General features: G+C 35.6%; 6 protein-coding genes across 7 annotated transcripts; 4 read left to right on the top strand and 2 right to left on the bottom strand.

The window, feature by feature from the left end:
* Positions 1-96: 96 nt before the first annotated feature.
* Positions 97-4,646, top strand: LOC138135008 (transmembrane protease serine 9-like). Its single transcript, XM_069053637.1, has 14 exons — positions 97-264; positions 886-997; positions 1,057-1,219; positions 1,699-1,904; positions 1,957-2,162; positions 2,217-2,274; positions 2,325-2,443; positions 3,356-3,454; positions 3,507-3,594; positions 3,647-3,818; positions 3,872-4,077; positions 4,129-4,340; positions 4,402-4,459; positions 4,515-4,646. The coding sequence occupies exons 1-14, from the start codon at positions 199-201 to the stop codon at positions 4,640-4,642; spliced, it is 1,893 nt and encodes a 630-aa protein (XP_068909738.1). The 5' UTR covers positions 97-198; the 3' UTR covers positions 4,643-4,646.
* A 7,158-nt stretch (positions 4,647-11,804) lies between these two features.
* Positions 11,805-14,065, top strand: LOC138136091 (acyl-CoA Delta-9 desaturase-like). 2 transcript variants are annotated; one of them, XM_069055178.1, is made up of 6 exons: positions 11,805-11,951; positions 12,289-12,493; positions 12,542-12,672; positions 13,133-13,338; positions 13,391-13,576; positions 13,627-14,065. In XM_069055178.1, exons 1-6 carry the CDS (start codon positions 11,835-11,837, stop codon positions 13,994-13,996), a joined length of 1,215 nt encoding a protein of 404 aa, XP_068911279.1. In that variant the 5' UTR covers positions 11,805-11,834; the 3' UTR covers positions 13,997-14,065. The 2 variants fall into 2 exon arrangements, with proteins under 2 accessions (XP_068911279.1, XP_068911280.1); XM_069055179.1 differs by having other exon boundaries at positions 11,923-12,065.
* Positions 14,066-14,313: 248 nt separating this feature from the next.
* On the bottom strand, positions 14,314-16,471 carry LOC138135007 (odorant receptor Or1-like). Its single transcript, XM_069053636.1, has 7 exons — positions 16,244-16,471; positions 15,753-16,165; positions 15,525-15,550; positions 15,261-15,466; positions 15,103-15,207; positions 14,902-15,057; positions 14,314-14,851 (listed from the first exon to the last, which is right to left on the bottom strand). Exons 1-7 carry the CDS (start codon positions 16,469-16,471, stop codon positions 14,792-14,794), a joined length of 1,194 nt encoding a protein of 397 aa, XP_068909737.1. The 3' UTR covers positions 14,314-14,791.
* A 1,147-nt stretch (positions 16,472-17,618) lies between these two features.
* Positions 17,619-19,059, top strand: LOC138136093 (trypsin II-P29-like). Its single transcript, XM_069055182.1, has 6 exons — positions 17,619-17,723; positions 17,775-17,982; positions 18,033-18,235; positions 18,288-18,557; positions 18,606-18,773; positions 18,824-19,059. The coding sequence occupies exons 1-6, from the start codon at positions 17,651-17,653 to the stop codon at positions 19,012-19,014; spliced, it is 1,113 nt and encodes a 370-aa protein (XP_068911283.1). The 5' UTR covers positions 17,619-17,650; the 3' UTR covers positions 19,015-19,059.
* A 327-nt stretch (positions 19,060-19,386) lies between these two features.
* On the top strand, positions 19,387-22,421 carry LOC138136096 (chymotrypsin B-like). Its single transcript, XM_069055186.1, has 7 exons — positions 19,387-19,581; positions 19,631-19,658; positions 19,717-19,903; positions 21,502-21,746; positions 21,800-22,008; positions 22,084-22,150; positions 22,204-22,421. Exons 1-7 carry the CDS (start codon positions 19,513-19,515, stop codon positions 22,335-22,337), a joined length of 939 nt encoding a protein of 312 aa, XP_068911287.1. The 5' UTR covers positions 19,387-19,512; the 3' UTR covers positions 22,338-22,421.
* Positions 22,361-25,909, bottom strand: LOC138136090 (trans-Golgi network integral membrane protein TGN38-like). The gene is made up of 4 exons (XM_069055177.1): positions 25,757-25,909; positions 24,399-25,668; positions 22,860-23,038; positions 22,361-22,805 (listed from the first exon to the last, which is right to left on the bottom strand). Exons 2-4 carry the CDS (start codon positions 25,615-25,617, stop codon positions 22,656-22,658), a joined length of 1,548 nt encoding a protein of 515 aa, XP_068911278.1. The 5' UTR covers positions 25,618-25,668; positions 25,757-25,909; the 3' UTR covers positions 22,361-22,655.
* Positions 25,910-26,048: the final 139 nt, after the last annotated feature.

Below are 26,048 nucleotides of genomic sequence, written 5' to 3'. Positions count from 1 at the left end.
AAAGTGGGATAATTCTCAAAACAACTAACTATTCAGGTATTATTAATGTTAATCAACATGTTTGAGTCCGGCCAGTTTCAAGTTATTCCCTGACAGTTCGCAACCAGAAGTTGTTGGTGCTGGAGTGAAGATCAATGTGTTGTGTGCCGATACTATTTCATTAGTTTGTTTACTGCACTGGTACACGTTTAATTAAATATGGTTTCATTGCAAACAGTTATCTGTGTGTTGCTTCCGGCGATGCTTCTTATGGAAAGTGGAATTGTAAGTAAGTCTTCAATTTTTCCTGCATCCAAACTTGTCGATTTTATCTGCACAATAAGTCCCCGCAAATCAAAACAACGCTTTCATTACTATTTACAACTAAGTAAGCTCGAAAGTTTGGTTTCAATAAAAAATTTGACCGTCCAGACATCCGCCTAGACCCCAAAAGTGGTTCTGAATAATTACTACGTTATTTATATTTCTGTTTTTAACAATTTTATTTTAGTATCCGAAACAGGTTTTATCTCGTCGATCATTGAATTTCATTTATTTGCACATTTATTTCTTTAATTATTTCAGAAGGGTCATACTGAGCTGCGTGGAGACACAATGTACTTTAAATTCAGAACACGCACAGTTTAAAACCGTTAGCTATTTGGAACATATTAATTGTAATTCAAATATGAAGCTCCGAAGGCGTGAACCGGTCAAACTCACACTGGAGATGCTTTTGGTATTCAAAACAGATCCACATTTTTCAGCCACAGCCAAATATTTTGTCTGCACCCGATAAAAATCCAAATTATAAATTAATCAATACAACTTTCCAACTTATTCCAGAAAACTTACACCCTTTCTTGTACAAATTATTGATTGCTATTTTTTCTACTTTTTGTGTAGGGAGTGTCAGGCCAGTCCACAATAACGAAGAAAATTTTTGGACCTAAATTCGGATCTTTCGGAAACCACCCTCCACCAAGACACGACACTCCGGCCTCCAGTTGTTCTTGCAGTAAGTATATTATTTACTGAACCGCTTGTTAGCTTTTAATTTTTCAATTATGTCTGTAGCTTGTGGCGAACGTAATGAGAACAGTCGCATAGTAGGTGGTAAGCCGACAAACGAAAATGAATTTCCTTGGATGGCCCGTCTTTCCTACTTCAACAGGTTCTACTGTGGAGGAATGCTGATCAACGACCGCTATGTCTTAACTGCTGCTCACTGCGTCAAAGGGTAACAGTAGCATTTGGTTCACACTAGTCATTAACATTCTGCAGCGTCGTCGGTAAGAAAACAATCACCAGTTCGGAATGCATTGTGTTCCGCAGGAGCACACGAACGCTATTCAAATCGGAAGACTTTTAAAATGACAATGTCTTTTCTCCGGCCTTATCGCGGACCTGCATAAACGTCGACCTAGTTACTTTTTTCCGGTGAACCCAGATGATCTCTGGATAAGAGAGAGAGTACCGTCGGGATGTGGCATTTTAAAACAGGTTCACTTACGATTAGCCGTAATTGCTTTAACCAAATGCAGTAAACAAAAAGTGGCCCAGACCAGTTTCGTGGTTACAGGTCCATTATCCACAACGCTTTTCGTATGACCTCGATTAAACCACATTTTTACAAGATTTTGATTTATGGGAGACCACTTCTTAAGCACAATAACTATTCTACCCACACCTTCCATTCATATTTCATACTTCTTTCAGGTTCATGTGGTTCATGATCAAGGTCACATTTGGAGAGCACGACCGTTGCGTAGACACCAAGAAACCAGAGTCGCGGTTTGTCCTGAGGGCCATAGCAGGCGCTTTCAGTTTTCTTAATTTCGACAATGACATTGCTCTCTTGAGGCTCAACGATCGAGTGCCCATCACTAAGACCATCCAACCGATTTGTTTGCCAAAAGACAAAAGTACCAAAACGTTTCGAATTTTTGGAAACTTATTCAAACTTGATCTTTGTAGCTAACTTGTACGTTGGACTAAAAGCGGTGGCCTCAGGATGGGGCACTCTGCAAGAAGACGGAAAGCCTTCGTGCGTGTTACAGGAAGTTGAAGTGCCGGTTCTTAGTAATGAGGAGTGCAGAAATACCAATTACTCGGCTAAAATGATATCTGATAATATGTTGTGCGCTGGATATCCTACCACCGGCAAGAAGGATTCCTGCCAGGTACATGTTGGGTATAAGGCAAAAATTGCTAATTTATACACTTGCTGCTTGTAGGGAGACAGTGGTGGACCGTTAGTAACTCAACGCAAAGATGACAAATACGAACTTATTGGTACAACGATTTATTTCAATTTGTTACAAGAAATAAACATTATTTTTTAGGGATCGTTTCTTGGGGAAATGGTTGTGCAAGACCGGGCTATCCAGGTGTCTACACCCGCGTAACAAGATATTTGGATTGGATTTTGGAAAATTCGAAAGATGGTTGTTTCTGCGAAGACTGAGGAATCGGAGTTATTTATATTTTGTGATAATACAATTTAACTTTGCATTCGAACACATTTGTGCAATTTAGAACCTTAGTTGTTATTATAAGCAGTAAATAATTGTCTGTAATTATTATTTATACTCTCTTAACAAAACGAGAATTACGAGCTTTTGTATAATAGATAGTGTAAAGTGTGTACCATTTTTTGTCAGAATAATCCATGGTAAATAAAGTAATAAATGCCTACTTCAATATTTGAGAATAAAATGGGAACCCAGTCGAATTGATTTATCGATTATTCACCTAATCGGGACTCTGACCAAAATAATAGATTATTTGTCACAAAAAATTGAAATTGAATTCTATTGTTCTGGTTGTCGTAGAATTTTACTTCGCTTTCTACAAAACATCAATCTAAGTTTCGTGAAATATAAAAACAATGTTTAATATAAAGTTAAAAGCAGTTTAGTAATTTAGACTTAAACAATCGCTGGTTGCAAAAGAAATTTGAAAACAATCGGTGAAAGCTCTTTTTAAAAAATTATTTTAGTACAAAGCTCGATGTTTTCACAGGTTCATATAAAAATTCAGTGAATCATTTCGTATAAAATGTGTAATCTCCAGATTACCCGAAGCTGAGGGAGAATGAATAATTTATTGATATCACTGTATTTTCGCACATAAATTTTTGATAAATTTATGCATCGCACCATTTGCATATTATAATCGGGAAACATGTGTAAATTCGTCCATTATCAAAAGTTTCTTCATTTTGTTACAACAGTGAAAATTATCGGCGTACTTAATTCGGGTCAAGCCCACATTTTCCAGTTTTCATTTTGCTGTTATATAATTTTAAGCTCGGGTCGTCGCAAAACTATTTGATTCTACATCCTCATCAAGACACAAGCGTTGAAAGTAAAAGTCCAGTGACCCCGAACGTACCACAACTAGTTCCACAGTCATCATGATCTTGACATCTGAACAGCATCTTCGATTAGTATTTATTTTTATACTCCCATGTGTAAGTTTATTTAAATTAAATCGTGAAAACATCGAAATGACCCCGGAAAAAGTTGTGGTTTCAGATGGACGAGGGTGTAAAGGTGGTAAATGTTGATCCAAAAGGACTGCTCGATTATCTGTTTAGTCCTTGCAAGTGCAGTAAGTAATAATTTTTATTGAAATGGGAAGATTTGTATGATTTGATTGTTAGAGTGTGGCGTTCCAAACAGAGAAGCTCGATTTATGGGTGGCGAATATATTAGAGGTTTTGAATTGCCTTGGTTGAGTACAATTCAAGTGGCGAACATGGAAATGCCCAAAAGTATACCAGGAGTATTAATTAACAACAGATACGTCTTAACAGGAGCTTCAGGACTGGTCGGGTACTCCTCCGAATAAAATCATAACCCCCTGTCACTGATATTCATATTTTTAGACTCACTCCATATGACGTGAAGGTTACAGTTGGTCAATTTGACAAATGTACCAGCGACTCATCTTCAACAAATGTTAGCGTTGACAACATCCTCATCCATCCGGACTTCAGTGCTGAAAACAAAGCAAACGATATTGCTTTAGTAAAACTGAGCAGCCCTGTATTATTTGACAGAAGAGTTGCCCCCATCTGTCTCTCTGCTCCAGGTGGTGTATTCTCTAGCGATCTCATTTTTACAATTAATCTCAAACTTGTAGGTCACACTTATTTGGGACAAGTTGCTACCGTTGCCGGTTGGCCACTTGATACGGAGGATGCGGACATGGGCAAGACCTTGTGCCGACCAAAAAAATTAGGTGTGCCAGTTTTGAGCGAGAAAGATTGTTTGGAATCAACAGGGGATGCTATGGCTCTCAGTGCTGACAAAGGCTGCGTTGGAATAGTTGGTACACCGAATGTGATTTGCATGGTAGTTATAAATTGTTATCTACAGGCGGTGATTGTTCTTCTATTTTTAATCTGTTATGTAGGAAGATGGCGGATCTCCTGTAATGTATCGCTCGCATAAAGGAGTATATGAGTTGTTTGGTAGATTACACATTATGGTAAAATTTGCAAAAACTTATAATCAATATACTTTTAGGGATTATGACGGATCAAGGTATGTGCGATATGATGACCGTGGGCGTAGGTTTATACACGAAAGTAAATGACCATATATCATGGATTGTGCACAACACCAGAGACGCTTGTTACTGTATTAAAACATAAACTTGGTCCACCAGTTAAGATAATTAATTAGGTACTTCTTATTAGTCGATATTAATGTGTTTAAAATTACTTTAAATACAATCTTTGTGATTATCTTGTATGTAATTTGACTATTATCTGAGTTTGTGAGAATCAATATATTCAAAAAATATTAGTTTTTCAAAAAATTATATTTTCTTCCTCCAACTAAACGATTCCATTATCCTCGCTCCGTTGTCTCAGATAATCTTTTTTTTTTCAATTTACTCTTTCAAAGCTGCAAAAAATGTTGATAAATTTGTGTTAAATGTACTTGGAAATATCTAACCTAAAAATTCATTATGTAATTAAGTTGCAACTCGCAAAAAAATTGAAAACAAACATTTTGTGTTACTGATTACAAGTTTAAGTGAAAACGTGAAGAATGGGATGCCCCTGGAGCATTGCTAAGGGTTGTAACTGAAAAGAATCACTGAGGGCCTTTTGGTAGTTGTTGGTAGGTACTGGATTCTTGTAGTAATTTCGATGGGGTACCAATTTGACCAACCTTCACCCTTCAGCATCAGATCACGATTAGTTGAAGTTTTGGAAGTTTTCTTCTTAATGGATACCTATCTGAACTTTTGTTAACTCTTTATGGGGGTAAATTTCACCGTCACCGTCCGCCACGTCTACGTATGTGGCCTTGAAAGACCAAAATAATGCAAGGAAAACTTTCTTCTCACGTGTGTCCTTGATAATCAAAAACCACGCTACTATACGAAGAGAAAGAAGTCCTCCTTTGACCCGAGGAATAACATCCTATCAGGGTCTTTCGTATCGTTATGTAGAGACGGAATAGACTTACCGAGAGTCGCCTAATTGAACCACCACAACATCTTGTCTTGGTAAGAACCAGTTACACCGAAAAGATAAATTAGCAATGATGAAGGATTTGCTTCTGAGACTGGTCTAGAATTTTTGAGAAAGAGAGAAATCATGTAAGTGTGAAACAGATCAGTCAAACCCACCATACCAGGAACCACCACTACTAATCCAATGGTTCATAGGTTCATACCACCTTTCTCCTTTATATTACCACCCGAATCTGGTGTGAGAGGTAAAGGGCAGGTAAGTTTTATTTTACATAGTAATATCATTACTAGTTACAAATATATCAATTGTATCAAACAACTCTTCCAGTCCAAATATAGATGTAAATTGTAAACGGAATCCCGTCTGGCAGGATAAAAAGATTTTCAAAACCAAACAGGCCTTAAATGTTAAATTAAATATTCACTTGAAAGTACATTGTAAAAATTCTATACATTTTCTGATGGAAAATACATAATTAAAACTGAACGAGATTAAATTGGAATTTTTTTGAGATTCTAGTTTTAGTCCAATGCGAAGAAACAATTGTTTATTGCAACAAGAACAATAAAAAAATATAAGTAAGTTGCGTAAACTACGAGTGTCAAAATTTTGTCCTCATTAGTTTCAAAAAAACAATATTAAAGATGGTTCTGGTACACTTCGGTGACATCATTTTCTTAATTGAGCTTTTTCCAAACAAAAATCTACTTAAAATAAATTGGACTGTCAACATTGGGCAGTGGAACATACAAAACATTTGTATTTCCTACATCACTTCTTTTTTTACCAAGCAATACCAGTTACATAATCGCTCCTCATTAGTTAACACTACGAAGAGACAAATGTTTTAATGATGCAATTTCATTCTAATTTACTGACATTTTTGCAAAAAAGTACAATTATCATATGCAATTAATTGCAATTCATTTAATAAAACTCGTGGATCGATTATATTACATTTTATTTGTGGTGTTTCTTTTCTGTAAAGTAAAACTGATTACGTGCTTTCGGTAAGTGCCAGAAAAAAACGAAATCATTTTGCCGCAACAGAGAAAAAGTCTGTTGATCACATTCGGACAAACTATCCGGCAGGAATTCAACTGTGATCCTGCTAAAAGCTTTCCCTGCGCAATCGACCAGGTGACTAATCATTCTACGAATTATGACAATATAGTGGTCGCCAACACTCTAAAGTACCCGCCAACACTCTAAAGTACCTCCCAACACTTTAGTAGCAGCCTCAAAATAAAACCAAACAGGAAAAAAGGTCTGCTATTAGAGTGTTGGCGACCACTATAATAGCAGACTTTTTTTGCTCGCTATTTAGTTCAGTCAATATAAACATCAAAAAGGGTCCGACCTTGCAAAAGGTCATGTAGTTCTGATTTCTTTATATGTTGTTTGGATCTCAGCCAAGAGTAAAACACCAAATTTGCAACTTCGAAAGACCTGTGCGCGCTGCGTGGTAGCCGAAGAACAGCAAAATTTTCGCACTATTTTCAGTTTTTGCTCAATATCTCTTAAAATATGAGTCTAACAGAAGAAGTTGAAGTTATCTTTTTTAAACTACATTAAATTCACTTCAGTTTGAGGCCGAAGCAAACTTTGTGCGTCCAGCAGTTTCCGAGATACAGTTCTTCAAAAATTGGGTATTTTTTCCAAGAAGTGAAATTTTTTTGTTTACGTCTCTTATTTTATTAAATATCGTCAAAAATACTCGCCCCATGAGAAAAGTCATGGGCAATGAACTTGAAGTGTATTTATTTAGCTTTCGATTGAGATCTGATGGGCAGCTGCACGTCCAATGCTTCTCTCAAAAGTGGCATATAACCGAAAACCTCGAAAGATGGAATTTGGGAAAAATAAATGAAAATAAGTTTTCAGCGCATCAAACATCACGTATAGGTGTTCGATGATTTTCCATACAATCAGAACCAGAACAAGTTTGGCGCTGAGGGCAGTATTTCTCCACCAACTTCACAGACTCTCTTCAAGTTGTTAACCACACATACTAAATTACGTTAAAATAACTTATTTGATCGGTTTAGGCCCTATACGTGATGTTTGATGCGCTGAAAACTTGTTTTCATTTATTTTTTCCAAATTCCCTTTTTCGAGGTTTTCGGTTATATGCCACTTTTTAGAGAAGCATTGAACCTGCAGCTGCCCATCAGATCTCAGTTTAAAGCTTCCAGTTCATTGCCCTTGATTTTTCTCATGGGGCGAGTATTTTTGACGATATTTAATAAAAAAAGAGAAATAAACAAAAAAAAATCACTTCTTGGAAAAAATACCCAATTTTTGAAGAGTTGTATCTGGGAAACTGCTGGACGCACAACGTTTGCTTAGGCCTCAAACTGAAGTGAATTTAATCTTGTTTAAAAAAGATAACTTCAACTTTTTCTGTTAGACTCATATCTTAAGAGATATTGAGCAAAAATTGAAAATAGTGCGAAAGTTTTGTTGTTCTTCAGCTACCACGCAGCGCGCACAAGTCTTTCGAAGTTGCAAATTTGGTTGTTTACTCTTGGCTGAGGTCCAAAGAACATATTAAAAAATCAGAACTACATGACCTTTTGCAAGGTCGAATGTTTATATTGACTGGACTAATTGCAGTCGGCTCATAAAAAACTGTTTTGTTGAGAAATACACGCGCGATGTGCATACAGGAGCGTATTCAAAATGTATTAAATTCGTTAGTTTCTTTCAGGTGGTCCGTTTGGCAGTGTTATTGTTTTGTGAAGTGTTTAGTGTGTGAATTTTAATTGTAGTTATTTATATAATAATTTGTTAAAAATTCATTAGCGCGTGCAGAATGTTCCGTCCATGGGAGAACAATTTTGAAGAACCAAGTACAAGCCGAGAAGACGATGTTCGAGGTAATAGATATTTATTTTCAAGTGACGACAGTAGCGATAGTGACGATGACGTGGCATTCAGTGATAACGATAGTGAGCCAAGTGATGAAAACATCTTAAAAAAAGGAAAACGATTTCACCTAAACGCCCAAGCTAAACATCAATGAGCCTATTGATTAGAGAAGGTATAAAAACGAGAAAAAGACGTACAGCTTTTGGAAACTGCAGGCTAAAACCATCTATTGTAAAGCTGCTAAGAAGTACAGTCTATGATGGTTATAAAAGAAATGAGATTCCTACAGTGGAGATTATCAATAGGGAACTAAAGGAAAAAGACATGAACGTCAATCACCGCATATTAGGAAGATGGTTACGAAAAATTGGTTTTAAGTTCCAGACCATAAATAAACGCTCGGCAATAATGGAATACGCAAGAATTGTTAGATGGCGGCGATCATATTTAGATGATATTGCCAAATATAGAGCCGAAAATAGACAAATCTATTACCTAGATGAGACATGGTATGACACGCACGACACGGCGAAAAAAGGGTGGACTGATGGCTCAAACAACTGCCGAATCACAGCTATGGCTCCAGGGAAAGGAACTCGGTTGGTGATTTTACACTGTGGATCCAATGATGTCTTTGTTGAAAACGCATTATACTTGTGTGGAAAGAATATGGAACAGTGTAATGTAGATTACCATAAGAACATGGACGCTTGTATGTTTGAAGAATGGTTCGAAAATACTCTAATTCCAAAACTAAGACCAAATAGTGTAATTGTCCTAGACAATGCGTCATATCATTTGAAACAAAGTGATAAAATTCCGAATACAGGTTCTCTAAAAACAGAAATCCAGGATTTTTTAATGAAACACGAGTTATATTATGAAGACGGATATACCAAGAAGCAGTTATTAGAGGTCCTACGTACAAAGAGTTTTGAAAAACATTACGTAGTCGACCAATTAGCCCAGAAATATGGACATGCGGTGTTGAGGTTACCCCCATACTTTTGTATTTTTAATCCAATTGAACTCATTTGGGGTCAGCTGAAAAAAAGAATTAGACGTAAGAATACTAACCCCAAATTTGAGAAGGCCGTACAAGAGTTAATACGAAATGAAGTCGCCAAAATTAATGCGGAGGATTGGATTAAAAAAATTGAAAAGACAATCAAAGAAGAAAACGAATATAGATCTCTAGGGCAATTGATAAGTAATAGAGATGCAAATGAACAATTTATTATTAATTTAGAAGATTCTGATGACGATAACCCCGATGATGACATGTTTAACGAAGAATGTAATGAAAGTGAAGTTTAAGTCTTTAAGTGTATGTTCGTTGTTTTGTTATTAGTAGAAGTGATATTGCGTTTGTGATATTTCCTTAGTTGTATAATATTTAGAATTTTAAGTTTATGTTCATGTTCATATACAGCCAAAATCAAAACAAAGTAGATAAGAAAATTTGTGCTTTTTAAGGTTTAATTTTCAATTTTAATTTTAAATAAATTTTTAACTTCCTACCATAACATTAGGGCGTAATGCTTTAAGATGTAAACCTCTATTTTCCACAAAATTTTAACAAAAAAAACTGTCAGAAAAATATTTTTGTCTACTTTATTTTGATTTCGACTGTACATCATCTTATACAGGTGTCCCAGAGTTGCGAAAAAGCTCCATAACTTGTTTGTTATTAAAGATATCAACTTTTTCTTTATTCTATATGATAGCTACGCTTATACTGCATATTCGGAAAATATTGCGGTATATATACAGAGTGTCCCAATATTATAAAAACACTAAAGTTATGTTTTTTTAAATGGAAACTACCCAGTTTGATTTTATTTTTGAAATCTATGCTAAATTATGAATCAAATTTATACAGGTCGTTTTTACTAATCTATTAGGCCTAACAAAAGATAATCACACAATATGGTCACTCCATAAAGATGAATCAACCAACAAAACAGTGTTTAACAATTAAACATTTAATTATTTTAGTGATTTTTAGTGTTTTTAAGATAGCACCCTAGATTTTCACATTCGGCTATACAAACCCTATACAGTTGGAAAGCTTGTCAAAAAAGCTTTCGACCAGTGCAATAATAAATGCAGGGTGCCATTTGAAAAAAATGAGTTTTTGACATTTTTAGTTTGTTATATTTAAAAAATCGCAGTAGGCATATGCGACTAAGCACGTTATTGAGTAAACACTTAGCAGATGCGGCAAACATTCAGAAATCAAACAGTGTCAATTATTTTAAATTATGTGCAACGATTTGGATGGTACGAATTTTCGAAGGGACCCCTGCACTATCTAGGGTGCTATCTTAAAATCACTAAAATAATTAAATGTTTAATTGTTAAACACTGTTTTGTTGGTTGATTCATCTTTATGGAGTGACCATATTGTGTGATTATCTTTTGTTAGGCCTACTAGATTTTTGTATTGTCTTTTAAACGGAAAAATTGCACCAAATTTAGCGATTTTAGGATAGCACCCTAGATTTTCAGATTCGACTATACAAACCTTATATTGTTCAAAAGCTTGTCAAAAAAGCTTTCGACCAGTGCAATAATAAATACAGGGTGCCGTTTGAAAAAACTGAGTTTTTAACATTTTTAATTCGTTATGTTTAAAAAATCGCAGTAGGCATATGCGACTAAACAGGTTGTTGAGTAAACACTCAGCAGATGCAGCAAACATTCAGAAATCAAACAGCGTCAATCATTTTAATTTATGTGCAACAATTTGGAAGGTAAGAATTTTCGAAAGGACCCCTGCAATTCGAAATTCTGGTAAAAAAGCGCCACTGATTAAAAACGATGGCAGATAAGTAAAAACGACCCGTATAAATTTGATTCATAATTTAGCATAGAGTTCAAAAATTAAATCAAACTGGGTAGTTTCCATTTAAAAAAACATAACTTTAGTGTTTTTATAATATTGGGACACTCTGTATATATACCGCAATATTTTCCGAATATGCAGTATAAGCGTAGCTATCATATAGAATAAAGAAAAAGTTGATATCTTTAATAACAAACAAGTTATGGAGCTTTTTCGCAACTCTAGGACACCCTGTATATTTTATTTTATTACTCAAATTACGTTTTATTTTTTGGGATTTTAAAATACTTGCTTCCCTATGAATAGTAGTTCATTTGTTATTAGTACAAACGTGTTTAGAATATTTCTTTATTTATAATACATATTTAGAATTTTATTTTTGGCAAGGGATGCTCATACCTCCCCGCGGTCGTTGCTGGGCAATAACAATTACATTTATAAAATGATAAAATTGTTGTTGGCAAAATTGAGCTGCTTCAACATGTTTGTACATTTTCCTGAATACGCTCCTGATTGCACGCGTCTTATTTATTTGCAGATTGCAGTTGTGTCGGAACCTTTGTCTTGTTTTTAAAATCCTGTTTTGTTTTATTTTGAGGCTGCTACTAAAGTGTTGGCAGGTACTTATATCTTGATACAATGGATCTTTTAATGAGATCCAATATCAGTGATATCGCGACAGTGGTGGAATCTGAATTGTCTCTGCATCTCCAATTAGCTGTTGTCCCCACAGATCCTATTGTGTCGATTTTATTAGTAAGTCAGCCCACCACCTATAAAAATGTTTTGCGATTTTAAGAAAATTATCAGTCGTTGATGTTCTCGTTCAAAGATTGATTTTTCTATAATGTTGTGTCAATTTCTGCACTGGTAAGCATCTAATTCTTGTGCTTTTTAACAATCTTAGAGAGCGTCGTTTGTAAAAACGTGCTGCCAGAACCCCACCAGAACAGCCAAATTTAAGATGTGAGAGAGGGGCGGATTTTATTGTTTATTTGATGACTTTATCCATTCATTCTAAGTCGGCATGAAGAGCTACGCGCAATTTTGTTCTTTTTTGCACTTCCTGAAAAACAGTTTCGATTGTTTTAAGATGGGGGCCTTAAAGGAGACAGTAGAAAACGACAACAACAACAATGAAGAAAAAGCCGCTTTGTTGCCACAGGAAATCGGCACGGACTATACGTTTAAAAGAAAAATCGTTTGGTTTAACGCGATTGGATTTTTATTTTTGCACTTCTTGGCTTTGTACGGAGTGTACCGGCTTGTGCACTGTCACTTCCTGACCGCGTTCTGGGGTAAGTTCCACTCGTTTTAGAGATAGTGTTTGCGAAGTCCTTTTCCAGCCGTAGCCATCATGTTCGTTTCCGGGGAAGGTATAACTCTCGGGGCCCACAGAATGTACTCGCACAAAGCGTTCCGAGGGTCGTTCATCGTCCGATTGGTCGTCATCGTTCTGCACACCATAGCAGGACAGGTGAGTCAACAGAACTCACTGCAAAAAGTCAATATTTGGACGGTCATGCCTTGGCACTAATTAATTTCGAAAATTATTTGTTTTTAATCCGGCGTAAAATGCCAATCATTGACTTTGTACACGCTATTACCATTCGGACCAAACACTGAGGAAACGTTTAATTACCTAAAAATTGTATGAAATTATTTCGACACTTGGGGTCTTGAACATTTAGCCGCTTGGACGCACTTAGTGTAACGACTTCGCAAATTACATGAGCATTCTGTACCGCAAATAATAACGCAGATTCCTTTTTTTTTCGGTATTGTCTCGATGACATAAAAGTTTAACTAGGCGAAAACGCTTCCCGTTATGAATGCGCGTTTTGTCGAAGCAATTTGTATTACTTTCTACGACATGATGCTTTTTGATTGTCTGACGACAACCGAGCGCGTCGATTGTTTGAAAAATTGCATTGCAGAACTGCTTGTACATATGGGTCCGCGACCATCGACAACACCATAAGTATAGTGACACCGATGCCGACCCCCACAACTCCAACCGGGGATTCTTCTTCTCCCACATAGGCTGGCTGATGAGCAGGAAACACCCGGAGGTCATCAGCAGAGGCAAAAACATCGACATGAGCGACCTAGAAAATGACCCGCTGGTCATGATCCAGAAAGAGTAAGCACCAGACCCTCTCCAAACCGCATTTTCACCACCCACCACCTTTCAGACACTACAAATTCTTGTACATCATCTTCGCACTCGGTATTCCTATTGCAGTCCCTATTTACGGCTGGAACGAGACTTTCGTCAACTCGCTCTTCGTCAGCTACTTCACAAGATACATTCTTCAGCTGCACGCCACCTGGCTGATCAACAGCGCCACCCACCTCTACGGAACTAAGCCCTACGACAAGTAAAAACTACAGATTAGTCCTTCCAATCACTATCTTGTCGCTTCCACAGGTTCATGAATCCCGTAGAAAATTATCTCATATCGGTGATAGCCCTTGGTGAGGGGTGGCACAACTACCACCACGCTTTTCCTTCAGATTACAGAGCGGCCGAGTACGGCGTCAGATATTCCATCACGACTTTTATCATCGACCTTCTAGCTTTCTTGGGGTTGGTTTACGATTTGAAAGAAACCAAAGCGGACGCGGTTAAAATCAGAGCGCTGAAGAAAGGTGACGGGAGTCATCCTGTTTTTGGTCACCTGGAGGGTAAAGTAAAACAAAGCGACTCGTCAGATGCTTTGCGATCTGAGGAAAGTAGAGAGGGAGAGAATAAAGGAATTAATGGAATCAGTGCGAGGCACATTACTGCCAATGGATAAAGTCTTGCCAAACGCATAGCAAATGTACCAAATATGTTGTTACACCCAACAAGACTTAGTGTTACTTTATGTTGTATTTATGTTTTATATTTCACCTTAGAAAGGGAATTAAATCTCAAATAAAATTAATTTATCATAATTGGCAAATGAGGGTATTTGGTGATTAGTAGGAAGATGGTTGCTCCAATTTCTTCATATTTTTACAATACGAGAACATTTTATTTGAGGTGTAATTCCTGATTACGATTTACGCATGTCGTCCCATGTTATCAAAATAATAAAAATGCGTCAAATTAAAACAACTTTTTATTGTGAATACAAATGAAGACAATGAGGTGGTACCAGGTAAGCACAATAATTATTGCATACAGTTAGAGGTCTTGGATTTTCTCATGGGTTATGAGTCATATCTGCGCAAACGACGAGTATCGGTCTCAAGTAGGCGCTACAAACCAACCAGAAAACATCGTCATTCGTTACGTTAGTTTCGTCTCTATCTCTCATTCTCTCGACGTCGACGTGTTCAGTTTTCATTTACAGATTTTTCACTGGTTTATCGCTCCGCCTTCGCGCAGATATATCCAAGGTCACAGCCCATGAGAGAATCCAAAACCTCTACTGGCTTACTCTTGAATAAATGATTCTCAGTAAACATTTATAAACGACCCTAAGACTTATTTTCGAAGTGATATGAGTGTTAGAGAATTTAAATTGCTGCTTCAAATAAATCCTGCTCTCGTTGTCTTGCACAGACGAAGTACTTAAATGAAGTTTGCGGTATCTTGTGCACGATTTTTACTGCATTTCGTGGACGCTACGCAAAGCCATAAAATATGCCCACGAAGATCGAAGAATCTACAAAATGTTGTTTGTCATTATTTTGCGGTCAATCTGCACAAACATACGCTTGTAAATGTGTTTAGATTTATGGGGAAAATATTTCCAACGAGTAAAACGATGGGTTTTTGAGTTCGGTGCATGAAAAACATCAAGTCCTTTTTGTAGGACGACGAATAATTGTACCATCGCCAATTGTAAGTTGCTGAGTTTAACATTGCGCTCTAAAAATAAAATTAGAAATCAAATTGGACAAAATCTGGGTTTACCTTTATAGTAACTTCGTTACCAAACCAGCAGTACAGGAATATCTGAATAAAAATTGCGGTTTGGTAGCTGAGAAGCATGAAATATGTGGCGCTAAAAATGGTAGTCTGAAATGTTTTATTTGTAAGTTTATTGATTTGGTAATTTTGTTATTTTTTACCAAAGACAGCATTACTAGCGTTTCGCATAGTACTATAACACTCGTGGCAAACTGCACACAAACGATGTTTCCAAAAGCTGATCCCACATCTTGTGACCACCTGTAGCACGACTGATTAGCAGAAAAAGAAGTTCGAGGGGCGACATAAGTGAAAAAATGTTGTGCGTTGGGCCCCATTTGCAAAATTACAAAGAATTGATGAGATTCTTGTCATGCAACTTCCGTGAATAAAATCAACTTCAATTAAAATCGATTGATCTTTACGACTTATTGCCAATTTAATAAACATGCTGAATTCATTATCGATTAAATTTCAAGTATCAATATTTTTTTTTTGGTTCCTCTGTTGCGCAAAATAATCCATTTGTTTTCAACATTTTGAACCGTGTGGGTGGTGGCTACTTAAAACTTTTCTTATCAAAATAAATGCAATATCTAGTGCAATATGCATGAACAAGGTTACCACGACCGATTGAAATTTACTGTACTTACACTAGAATTAGTTTATGGTGTTCGATGCAGTCGTGCAAATCCTCAAGAACCTTTTTATCGCATCCGTTGCATCTTTCACCCAGATTGGTGATTTTGTCATTCAGCAAATCGCACTGCGCTCCTATCTGCATCATAAGAGTTGCAAATAAGACATCCAGAACGACGTTGGTGAAACCGTGGTAGACCAGAACTATGCTTTGCCATACGTACGTGGCAAAATAATACTTGTTAGATAAATAGTCATATGGAAACCAAGCTTTCGAAGGTAACTGTCTCACGTTGTCTAAAAGTGGAGAAGAGTCGACCATTACCGTTACCAGAAAAGTGAAAGTCGTGAAGGAAATAAAATAGAAGAGCTGATTGGACGTGAGCACGGAGAGATTCAGGATCTCTTTTTGTTTCACGTTTCTAGGCTGAAATTGTCGGATTTTAAGAAACTTCACAATTTCTTGCACCGTCGCAAATTTTCGGTCAAAAATGTAAGCTTTTACCATAACGGCTATGGTACTTAACAGCCTATGAGTGATGGCGGCTACTTCTTCAAAGTCTTTGATATTCAACAACACGTATACCAGTTGCTCCAAATTGTAGACGAACATGGAAGAGAACACAATCCATCTATATGTCGCGTATAATTTTTTATTGCCAAAGGGCCAATGACCTACGACTTTTGTTAAAACTATAATTGGAGCGACGCTTTCAGTCAAGTCGATTTCCATTGTTCAAAGGACTACTGAAACTGGCAGCAACTGTTGGGTTTAAATACGAAAGTTGAAAAAATTGTCTTCCTGCAAGTTTTTTTATTATTTAAGGGATTAAAACAATCCCTTTGAACGACAACAGGTTTCTTTGTTTAATATTTTAAAAGTCACCACAACTCTGACATTTAATTAATAAGTTGTTAAGTATGATTCTGTTCAAATAGAATATTTAATGGAGATCAAATTTTAAAACTTTTCTTTTCAATTTAATCTAGAAATGTATTTGTACGTCGAATTCTGGGAAAATAAATTAGTGATGTTGATGGCGTCAGTAAACCGTGCACGTAAATGATGCATTTTGCAGTTTCGACTTTTCAGCTTTTCCAATTTTTTATGGATGGTTTCACTCATTTACTTAAAACACTAATCAAAAGTAATTATGTAATTAATTTTTAGATTTCTGAACACGAGTACTTCTAGAAAACAAATTGATTTTGTCAACAGAACACACTTATCTCAATTGTTACTTAATGATATTTAGAAAATGGAGGAAAACATTTCTTGTAAACAAATTATTAAACTACCACGATGGTATAACAGAGGTATTATGCACTTCTTTCATAATTTATTATAACACGTTATTCAAACAACGATAAGTAAAACATATTATTATGAAATCCACTAGCGTTCCTTTATTTTTTTTTCTCAAACATGTTTCTGATTTCTGATAGATCAAACAGAGAAGTAATTAAACATTTCAACATCTACTCGTAGTACTAGTAATTCACTAAGAGAAAAAGTAGTCGGGGGTGGCGTCATGGGTTACTACGATTTGACCCACATCATCACCTCTTCTTACTTTTTCCTTTGTTGCTTTTCCAGTATGCGAAGAGTTAGCTGCGAAGGGTCATTAGTAGAATCAGAAGTTGTTCTTCTACCGATCGCTGTCACAAAGAATTAGACGCTACAATAAGTGTGTCTCACGTAATCACCATGAGACAACAAAATTTACTTGATTACTAGAACTGTCAAGCATTCACAAAACTGAATGCAATGTATAAAAATGAGAAAACACATATATTATATGCAAATTATTAAACTATCACGAGGTCACTGAATACTACAAATTTTTTAGATAATCGTAAAATGACATACTAACCGATAATTGAAACACAATGAACAGTTCACCACAACAAAATGAAACTTGTTTGCTTTTCTGTAGTCTTCTTCTCTAATGCGCTTCTGCTTTCTGCTAAACTAAACGGAGAAGGTGAGAATGATCTTTTCTGGATATTTAAATGTCCGCCTGAATTTATTCCAGGAGCAATATGTGGAAGACCACATGGTAGTGGTATCACAGCGGAAGAAAAAGTTGTAGCGGGGTACGACGTAGGTTACTACAGGTACCCCTGGTACGTTGCCCTTCAAGTTTCGAACGTGGTTGCTTGCGGAGGGTCACTAATAGGATCAAAAGCTGTTCTTTCTGCGGCTCATTGCTACAAAGAATTTGTAATCAGACACGACAATAAGTACGTATCTCGTAATAACCATAACACAATAAATTCTATTTTATTACTAGAACTGTCAAGCTGGAAGAAGTCTACAAAGTGGTGTTGGGAATATACAACAGATGCGAAAAAGAAAAAACGCAAAGAACTTTCGCTGTTGCCAAAGTACATATTCATGAAAAGTACAAGGACAACGAGCCGTACTATGACATTTCGTTGTTGATGTTGAAAGAAAGCGCTAGTGCCTACCAACCCATCTGTTTACCTAAAGCTGGTAGGTGTCTAATATTTGTCAAACGGTACACTAATAAAGACGTTCACTAAAGTAATCAAAACCAAACCGAGAGATGGAACAGTGATAGGTTTGGGCACTCTAAAATACCACGGAGCTACTCCTTGTACTCTGCAAGAGGCGCGACTTCTACTATATTCAGACATGGAGTGTCGACAAATGATTAACAAAACAGGAAATGATCCTAAGAAAGTTGTTCGTGCTTTCTGTGCGGGATATCTACAAGGAGGGATTGATACGTGTCAAGGTGATAGTGGAGGACCTTTCCAGATTACGGATGGATATGGAAACTCCATTTTATTGGGTAAATTTAAAAATTTTTCAAGTTGTTAGATTGATTGAATCAATACAGGGATAGTATCGTTCGGGTTTCATTGTGCAAATCCAGGATTGTTAGGATTGTATACGGACGTATCACAGTATGTTGACTGGATTGAAGAAAAAGCTGGTTTTAATGCAACAATGGAGGGACCAAGTTCACCACCAGGTGTGGTCAGTGATAACGAAACGAACGTTTCAGGTAAAGAACTGAGCTAGCGGAAAATATTCTGCAAGTCTGATTTCACTTAGGTTCCAAGACGAGCAGCCACCCACAAGAAATACATGTTGTACATACGTTTTTAAGACCTGTTAACATAATCATCTTAAAAAATAATCAGAAGAATGGGACAAGTGTTTTACCGGTCGATGGAAAGAAACTTCACCGTCCGTTATCGCGAAGAAATAAAAAAAAGATGAATAAAAGAAACAAGAGACCTTAATTGTAGTTTACGCTGTATCAAATTAGGTACAATTAAAAATATTTATGGGGACCTGCTGTATAGTCTTTAATTTAACATTTGCGGCTAAATTTATTAATTTTCATTGGTGTGTCTTTTTATGATGCTTTTGAAAATTGCCTTTTAACCATCTAAACTAACTTGAAAAATTAACTTTCTTCGATTAAATGCTACGACAAGCATATAACAGAAAATTTCTTGTAAATCATTCGTGTTTGTAAATAAGGAACAATTGCTTTCTAAGATGCGTAGCATCAATTGCCGCGATCAAATGAACTCAAATGACGTTATACATAAATAGAAAAGTGATTATGAAAATTTAATTGGAAAAATAAAAAGTCTGCACCGCTAATCGCGGGAGTTCACTTTGGAAGTACTTCCTTTGTTCGGTGAAAAGTGGGGGGAAAATTAATTAAGAAAACGACGAGATTGGCTAATCCTTCGGCACAAAATTCCAACGGAGTCGACTAATTCGAGAGCATGTTTGTGCAGTGGTTTATTGTTATACTGTTTGTGGCGGAAGGAAACGCTAAATGTGTTAAGAACAAAGTAGATTTTACGTGAGTACTAAGCACAAAATTATTTTTATTAATTTTAGATTAAACTCTGGTCTCCGACAAAATGTGGTATGTATTTTTACCGGCCCCAAATGCTTGGTACGAATCGAAGTTTGAACATTTTTAGAGGCAGGAAGAAGATTTTTTGCTAGATTAAATAATATACCGGATTTTTCCGGTGAAAAAATTGCACAACCATATCTGTCTCCCTGGCTGGTCGAACTTAAAATTGCCGCCCCCCACGATGCAAAGTCGTGCACAGGGGCCCTAATTAATGACAGATATGTACTTACAGCTCAACAGTGCATCTTACCGTAAGTTATAAATAGATTTATTTTTTTAATTAAAAAACAGATTCGTTATGTATATCGAACAATACGTAATCTTTGTGAGAAAATTTAAATATAAAATATATTTGCAAGACTAATTAAATTTTAATTTAGTCATTATTCTAAATTGAAAAATTGTTAACTTTTAATGTAGCAATTTTGAATTGGCATGTACCGGGATATCAAAAATTATCTTGGTCAAAGGTAGTCATGGATTTTCAAATAATTGTCGAAGCTTTGTGTCAAATTAATAACATAATTACATAAACATTTTTGTTTTATAATACAAAAATTTCCGATAATATTGCGGAATCTGGAAAAGTGCCCCGAATGCATGCAGCGTTTCCACGTTGAATGGCAAGGGAAATCCTCTCGAAAAGGAATTTCTTTGATTTTGAATCGCCTGATTCCGCGATAAGTCGGTTTCCGATGACATTAATGAAATCGATGGCTTCTTTGCACCAAGGGCCTAAGGTTTCAAATGCTAAACCTTTAAACACGTAGTTTGTCAAATCATTTTTTGAATGTCAAAATCAATTTTCGAGAGGACTTCCCACACTTTGCAGTAATGCCGAAGGATTTTTGTGCATGCCTTGCAAATTGTGTTGGTGTATTTTACGAAACTGGCTCTGTGACTCATAAAAAAGGTGCTGGTAGGCCAATCGTTCCTACCGAAGAAATCGTCACACTAAATAAGTTGAGACGGACGTTTTCCAATCCATGACCACCTTTGACCAAGATAATTTTTGATATCTCGGTATAGTATCATTTTTCGTAAACAGTACCTATTGTTGGAGAAAATGTGTTATGTTGGCACCAACGTTAATTTAGTAACGGTAATATTTAAAACCTCAAATTAATTAAAATTCGTTCTGATTCGGCAACAAATTGGATAGTGCGATAACTATGAGGCAAATACAGCAAGAGCTGATGCAAAATTTTTCAATTTTACAGATTTATTGTTAAGCATACCAGTCAGTTTATAACACAAGAAAATAATGATGTTTTAATCCCAAAACAATTTTTTTATTAATTAAGTTTATGCCATGAACAAAAAGCGTATGACTTAACTTATTTCTTTAATTGACTAATGATACTGAGGCACGACTGTTCTTCGGTTTGGTCTTCAACTATCGGCTCTTCTTTCAACACTTCGATTTTCTCCTCACAACGTAAACGTCGTCATAAGAATGGTCGGCTGCTGTTCCCGGAACTCTTCACAACAGGCAACAAAATTAAATTTAAGACATGCGAACTTTGATCTATAGTAGACCTTAACATTTTTTTAAACGCATCGTATTAAAAAGTAAAATCAACAGTTTTATTTTTTATTTAAGACTATACAAAGAACTGTGTTACCTAATTACTACATCGATATTAAAATAATCAGATTTTATTTAGAATATTGTCAACGGAAATACAATTAAAATTTTATTAAGAAGCGTAAATTAAAAAAAGTTAAATTTTGTTATCACGTAACTGATTTCCATTAAGAAGCTAATGCAATAATGGAATTTGGCACTGAAACGTTACAAAGCGCCCACTCATACAAAATTGCTGTAATTTTACAATCGGATATTTAGACCTGTCCAGGCGCATCACGTGACTGTACATGTTGGATTCTACAACGGCTACAAGAACGACATAAGCGAACTCTTCCAACCGAGACTTTTGAAGAGAGCCGTGTTACAACTTATTCTCCACCCCAGTTACGACCCAACAAATCCAAACACGGTTGCCAACAATTTAGGACTTGTAAAGGTGCTAACACCGGTGAAATACAGTAAGACAATATTTCCTGTGCAGTTACCTTCACCCGGAGATAAATGTAATAAGTGCAACAGGGATGTCGTCTTGATGCTCACATTGCTACTATTTCAGTTAAAAATTACGGAAACAAAGCAGCTGAATATGTTGGATGGTCTTTCGTGTCTAACTACGGGAATCCTCCTGATAGAAAGTTAAAACAGGTCGACGTGAAAATTTTGGACGAGGAACAATGTAGTAATTTTAACACGAACTACAAAGGAGTCGTCACTTCTGGAGTTATATGTTCGGTGAAAGCTGCTAACAGTTCAGAACCATGTGGGGTAAGAAATGTGCAACAATCAATCGATATGAATTTAATGTACTTCTTGCATTTGTAACATGTGATGACGCTTTAGGACGAGACTGGTGGCCTACTTACTATAGAGAAACCACGAAACTTGTATAACATTACGGTGTTAGTTGGTAAGTTCGAAATAAATAGCTGACTCACGGTACATGTGATTCGTTTTAAAAAGGAATATCGGTTTGGGAATCCCCGGTTGCTAAACGCTGTCAGCTGTCTGCACCTCCTAAAGTTTACGCGCGTATAGACAATCAGTTGGGTTGGATTAAGGAAAATACCCGTGATGGACTGTACTGTCGTTACTGAATGTCAGCTGTTCAAGACCAATGTTTAGATATGAAAATTTTTATTAAACAACAAATATTGAAATAAATTCATACAATTCCAGAATCGTTTAACTAGTCTAACCCTAAACATGAAACCATAATACGCCAAACACTAAATTATCACTGAAAACTATGCACACAACACAAAACATAATCATTATTCGTTATCGTACAAAGTTACAAAAATTGATGCATGTATAGTTTCATTATTTACATATTTTACACGAAAATTTAATTTAAGAAAAATATCGAAGTTTTAATAATTTAAGAACGAAACAGTCATAATCAATGCTTATCTTTAATAAATCACATTATTTGTGTTTTTCTTACATGATGAAGTTATCGCTTCTTCCAAATTGCTGTCCAACTTGTGATAGTTGGCAGAATTTGGCCTCCTTCCTCTGTACTGCCTTTTGCCTCTTCGTCCCTCCAAAATTAAAGCGAGAATCTACAATTTCGTTTTAGTCCAACTGTTACAAGGTGTACAGGGTACCAAACTTACCTTCTGCTTGTTGTGGTAACACACATATCCAACAATAAAAATTATACACAAAAGCATAAAATATGTAAAAAAGTACGAGTCACCGTCCATTTCTGTTGAGTAATTTGCTGGATCTGTATCGCCGATTTTTAATGGTTTTGACGATTTTTCTACAGATGACTCCAGATTATCTTCTTCACCTGTAAAATTACAGTGTGTTGTAATAATTCTTGTTCTTAACTATCACATTTTAGATGGTTGAGAATTTGTAACTTATTATATTTTATGCTTTTATGTCAATACATCTGTCCAGTTATTGCACGTTGTCTAATAAAAATGTGTCCAAGTCGTTAAACGCTCCACAGTCTACATTTAAACATATAACGTGTCTCAGAAATAAGTACATTTCTATTCAATAAAAAATGGTAGAAGTGCTGCACTCAATTTTAGCAATTTTTTGCTAATATAAGTTCTTTTTAAAACGTTACATAACGCTAACAGAAAATGTTACCGTCAAGTTCCCAGTGTCGCTTAATTTTTACAACAGTGTTTTTTATTAATTTTTTTTTAAGTTTAAATTTTATTAGCTGTACCACTTTTTATTAAATAGAAGTGTCCATTAATTTTAACCAGTGAGAGATCTCGTCAAGAAAAACAAAATTGTTACGTACCATTTTTTCGAAATTTGATGTTCATTCAATCAATGACAGTGACCGTGATATAATAGTTTTTGTAAAATCTGCGCAAAACATTGTGCAAAACATTTTTAGAATAAAGTTTTTTCGCCCTGCGACCGAGGTAGAGAGACTTAAATTTTTAGTTTGTTTTATACGACTCCAAAAGGCAGGTGTTTACGTGTTGATTCTGTGATTTAAGCTAAAATTGTGTGAAAATGGCACGTTTATTTTCGAATAGTGAATACACGATATTGTGTTAGTGTATGGTGAAGTGTGCGCGAGTGCTCCTCGAGCCCGGAGAATTTCCGTGGGACTTCTTCTTTTGGGGGTAGATGAAGGTATGCTGGAAAGAGTGGTACAATATTTCGTTGGCGTCTTTATTATTGTATTGACAATAACGGCGGTCACTTTGAACACTTCTTGTAATAATTAGTGATTACTCTAATTACTTCATGAACATTTTTACGGATCAATGCACACTAATTTTAGGAGACTTTGCCATTATCTTAAGTATGAGCGATTCTCTTTTTGCTCTTACACCTTTATCATTATAGGTCACAGCAACGGGCGCAGCAATTAGCCGCTGTGCTTAAGTTAGCAAAAAATAAGTGAAAGTTTTCTTGCATTTGTTTTTTGTTCTTCGCTTATCGGCATCGGCGAAGCAAATAATCGCCATAAGGTAGTAACGAAATTTATGAAAAAAAAAATACATATTTGAATATATTCTTGCTATTAATGAGTTCTATTACCAGTTAAAATTAATGTACTTATTTCTGAGACACGTTGTATATGGTGGCAGATGTAAATACAACAAAGAACTGAAATGGTGGTACAGATATCATAATTCTTGTCTGTAACATCTAAGTCTAAATAAAAATCTTACCATCTGGAGATTGAGGGTCTTCATCTACTGGTTCAAGCTCTGCCTCAGCCTGATTCTGATCTGCTCCATTCTCCTCCACATTATCCCTTGCATCATTTTCTTCTGCATTTAGCTTATTTTCAATTACATTTATATGTTGTTTATCTTGTTCCACAATTTTACCAGAATTGACAGTTGTTATAACATCTTTGGTGCCAAGAATTTCAGGCTTGACAGCTGTCTTGGAAGTATTGTTTTCATCTTTTTTATCTGCTGCTTTTGTCTGATTACTTTGATTATCATGGTTTTGATGTACAACCTCTTGGTTAGAAACTTCTTTATTCAGATTACCAGTATTACCATGTTCAGAAACATATTTGACAGGTACATCTCCATTAAGTGCAGGGGCAGCAGGAACTTGGTCAGATATTTCACCACTTGCAGGAGGAACATTATTTTGATCAACATTACTAACTAGGTCTTTATGCACTGGTACTGGTACTACAGGAGGTTGTAGATCAAGTTTACTTGGCTCCTTTAATTTTTTTTGAAGTTTATTCAAACTATTTGCCACATCATCTGTATTTTGCTCATTTAAGTTTTGTTCATTTTTAATCTCTTTATCTGCATGATTTACCTTATTTTCAAGATTATTGTTTAAAGTTTGGCTTACAACATTATCTTTACCATTTTTGTTTACAGTTACCTCTGATTTAACTCCTTCATCACTACCCTGTAAAGTTGTAACTGACTCTTTTACTTCTGAAGGTACATTAACCTTAACATAACTATAATAATAAGAAGTACTACAAACAGATTCCACCATTCCCATAGTATCAGTGCAAATTTGTTCGCAAGCACCCTCCATTGCAAAAATACTCTTTAAATTTTTATTGGGAATAGTTTTTGCATAATCACAAATTTTCTTCAAGTCATATTTGAATGTAGAAAAAGGTATTTCATTATCGACTTTGTCAGAATGTTTGCAATAGTTGGTAAATGCTTCAAAGTATAACAAACATTGTATCTTCTCTTTGCTTTCTCCTTGTTTTACATCACTAATAATTGTCCAGTTTTTGCAAGTCTTAAATAAATGTTGCTCTTTATAATGTGGAATAGATTTGATTGATGGACATTTTTCTTCAATAGCATCATAAAAACTTTTTTCCAATGTTGTTGGTTTGCATAATATATTATGAAATCCTATGCACAAAAAGCACAATATGTGACGATAATTCATGGCTGTTTATATTTTAATCCTTGAATGATACGCGGCACTTGGTTATAACCCCTAAAACAAAAACAAAAAATACTATTCCACGTACTTTAAACGAGTTTCGATTTACACCACACAAACACAAAAACGGAATTTTGTATACCTAAATCGTAAATATTCGTACACATTCACTGAATATTTGATATTTTAATTAGATTTCTTTGCTATTATTTTCTGCAGATCTCAAATAAAATATTTGACAGGTAAACGAAACAACGGTGGCAACTTATACCAATCTGACCCCAATAAAGTCTCTAATTTTATACGAGTAGTGATTTCTTAAATAATTAATAATTTACGAAGAAATAGTTAGTATTACACTTACAAAGGTTGACTTCACTGCAGTCAAACGTGCACAAATATAAATAAAGCTCAAATTTAGTGATAAAATGATT

Source organism: Tenebrio molitor, chromosome 7, assembly GCF_963966145.1.
Source record: "Tenebrio molitor chromosome 7, icTenMoli1.1, whole genome shotgun sequence".
NCBI lineage: Eukaryota > Metazoa > Arthropoda > Insecta > Coleoptera > Tenebrionidae > Tenebrio > Tenebrio molitor.
Note: the sequence above shows the minus strand (reverse complement) of the source record. Positions and strands in the feature narration are given on the sequence as shown.

Bases quoted from the DNA above. Each gene is read 5' to 3' on its own strand.
- LOC138136090 (XM_069055177.1), bottom strand. From the start codon at position 25,617: ATGAATTATCGTCACATATTGTGCTTTTTGTGCATAGGATTTCATAAT. The intron at 23,039-24,398 runs GTAAGATTTTTA...GTAATTTTACAG, and splicing joins AGACCCTCAATCTCCAGATG to GTGAAGAAGATAATCTGGAG. The intron at 22,806-22,859 runs GTAAGTTTGGTA...ACGAAATTGTAG, and splicing joins GTTACCACAACAAGCAGAAG to ATTCTCGCTTTAATTTTGGA.
- LOC138136093 (XM_069055182.1), top strand. From the start codon at position 17,651: ATGAAACTTGTTTGCTTTTCTGTAGTCTTCTTCTCTAATGCGCTTCTG. The intron at 18,236-18,287 runs GTAGGTGTCTAA...CGTTCACTAAAG, and splicing joins CATCTGTTTACCTAAAGCTG to TAATCAAAACCAAACCGAGA. The intron at 18,774-18,823 runs GTAAAGAACTGA...GATTTCACTTAG, and splicing joins TAACGAAACGAACGTTTCAG to GTTCCAAGACGAGCAGCCAC.
- LOC138135008 (XM_069053637.1), top strand. From the start codon at position 199: ATGGTTTCATTGCAAACAGTTATCTGTGTGTTGCTTCCGGCGATGCTT. The intron at 1,905-1,956 runs GTACCAAAACGT...TGATCTTTGTAG, and splicing joins TTGTTTGCCAAAAGACAAAA to CTAACTTGTACGTTGGACTA. The intron at 2,444-3,355 runs TGAGGAATCGGA...TGAAAGTAAAAG, and splicing joins ATGGTTGTTTCTGCGAAGAC to TCCAGTGACCCCGAACGTAC.
- LOC138136091 (XM_069055178.1), top strand. From the start codon at position 11,835: ATGGATCTTTTAATGAGATCCAATATCAGTGATATCGCGACAGTGGTG. The intron at 12,673-13,132 runs GTGAGTCAACAG...ATTGCATTGCAG, and splicing joins TGCACACCATAGCAGGACAG to AACTGCTTGTACATATGGGT. The intron at 13,577-13,626 runs GTAAAAACTACA...TCGCTTCCACAG, and splicing joins GGAACTAAGCCCTACGACAA to GTTCATGAATCCCGTAGAAA.
- LOC138136096 (XM_069055186.1), top strand. From the start codon at position 19,513: ATGTTTGTGCAGTGGTTTATTGTTATACTGTTTGTGGCGGAAGGAAAC. The intron at 19,659-19,716 runs GTATGTATTTTT...GAACATTTTTAG, and splicing joins CTGGTCTCCGACAAAATGTG to AGGCAGGAAGAAGATTTTTT. The intron at 21,747-21,799 runs GTAATAAGTGCA...CTACTATTTCAG, and splicing joins ACCTTCACCCGGAGATAAAT to TTAAAAATTACGGAAACAAA.
- LOC138135007 (XM_069053636.1), bottom strand. From the start codon at position 16,471: ATGGAAATCGACTTGACTGAAAGCGTCGCTCCAATTATAGTTTTAACA. The intron at 16,166-16,243 runs GTAAAAGCTTAC...CGACAATTTCAG, and splicing joins TAAGTACCATAGCCGTTATG to CCTAGAAACGTGAAACAAAA. The intron at 15,208-15,260 runs GTAAAAAATAAC...AAAACATTTCAG, and splicing joins CGCTAGTAATGCTGTCTTTG to ACTACCATTTTTAGCGCCAC.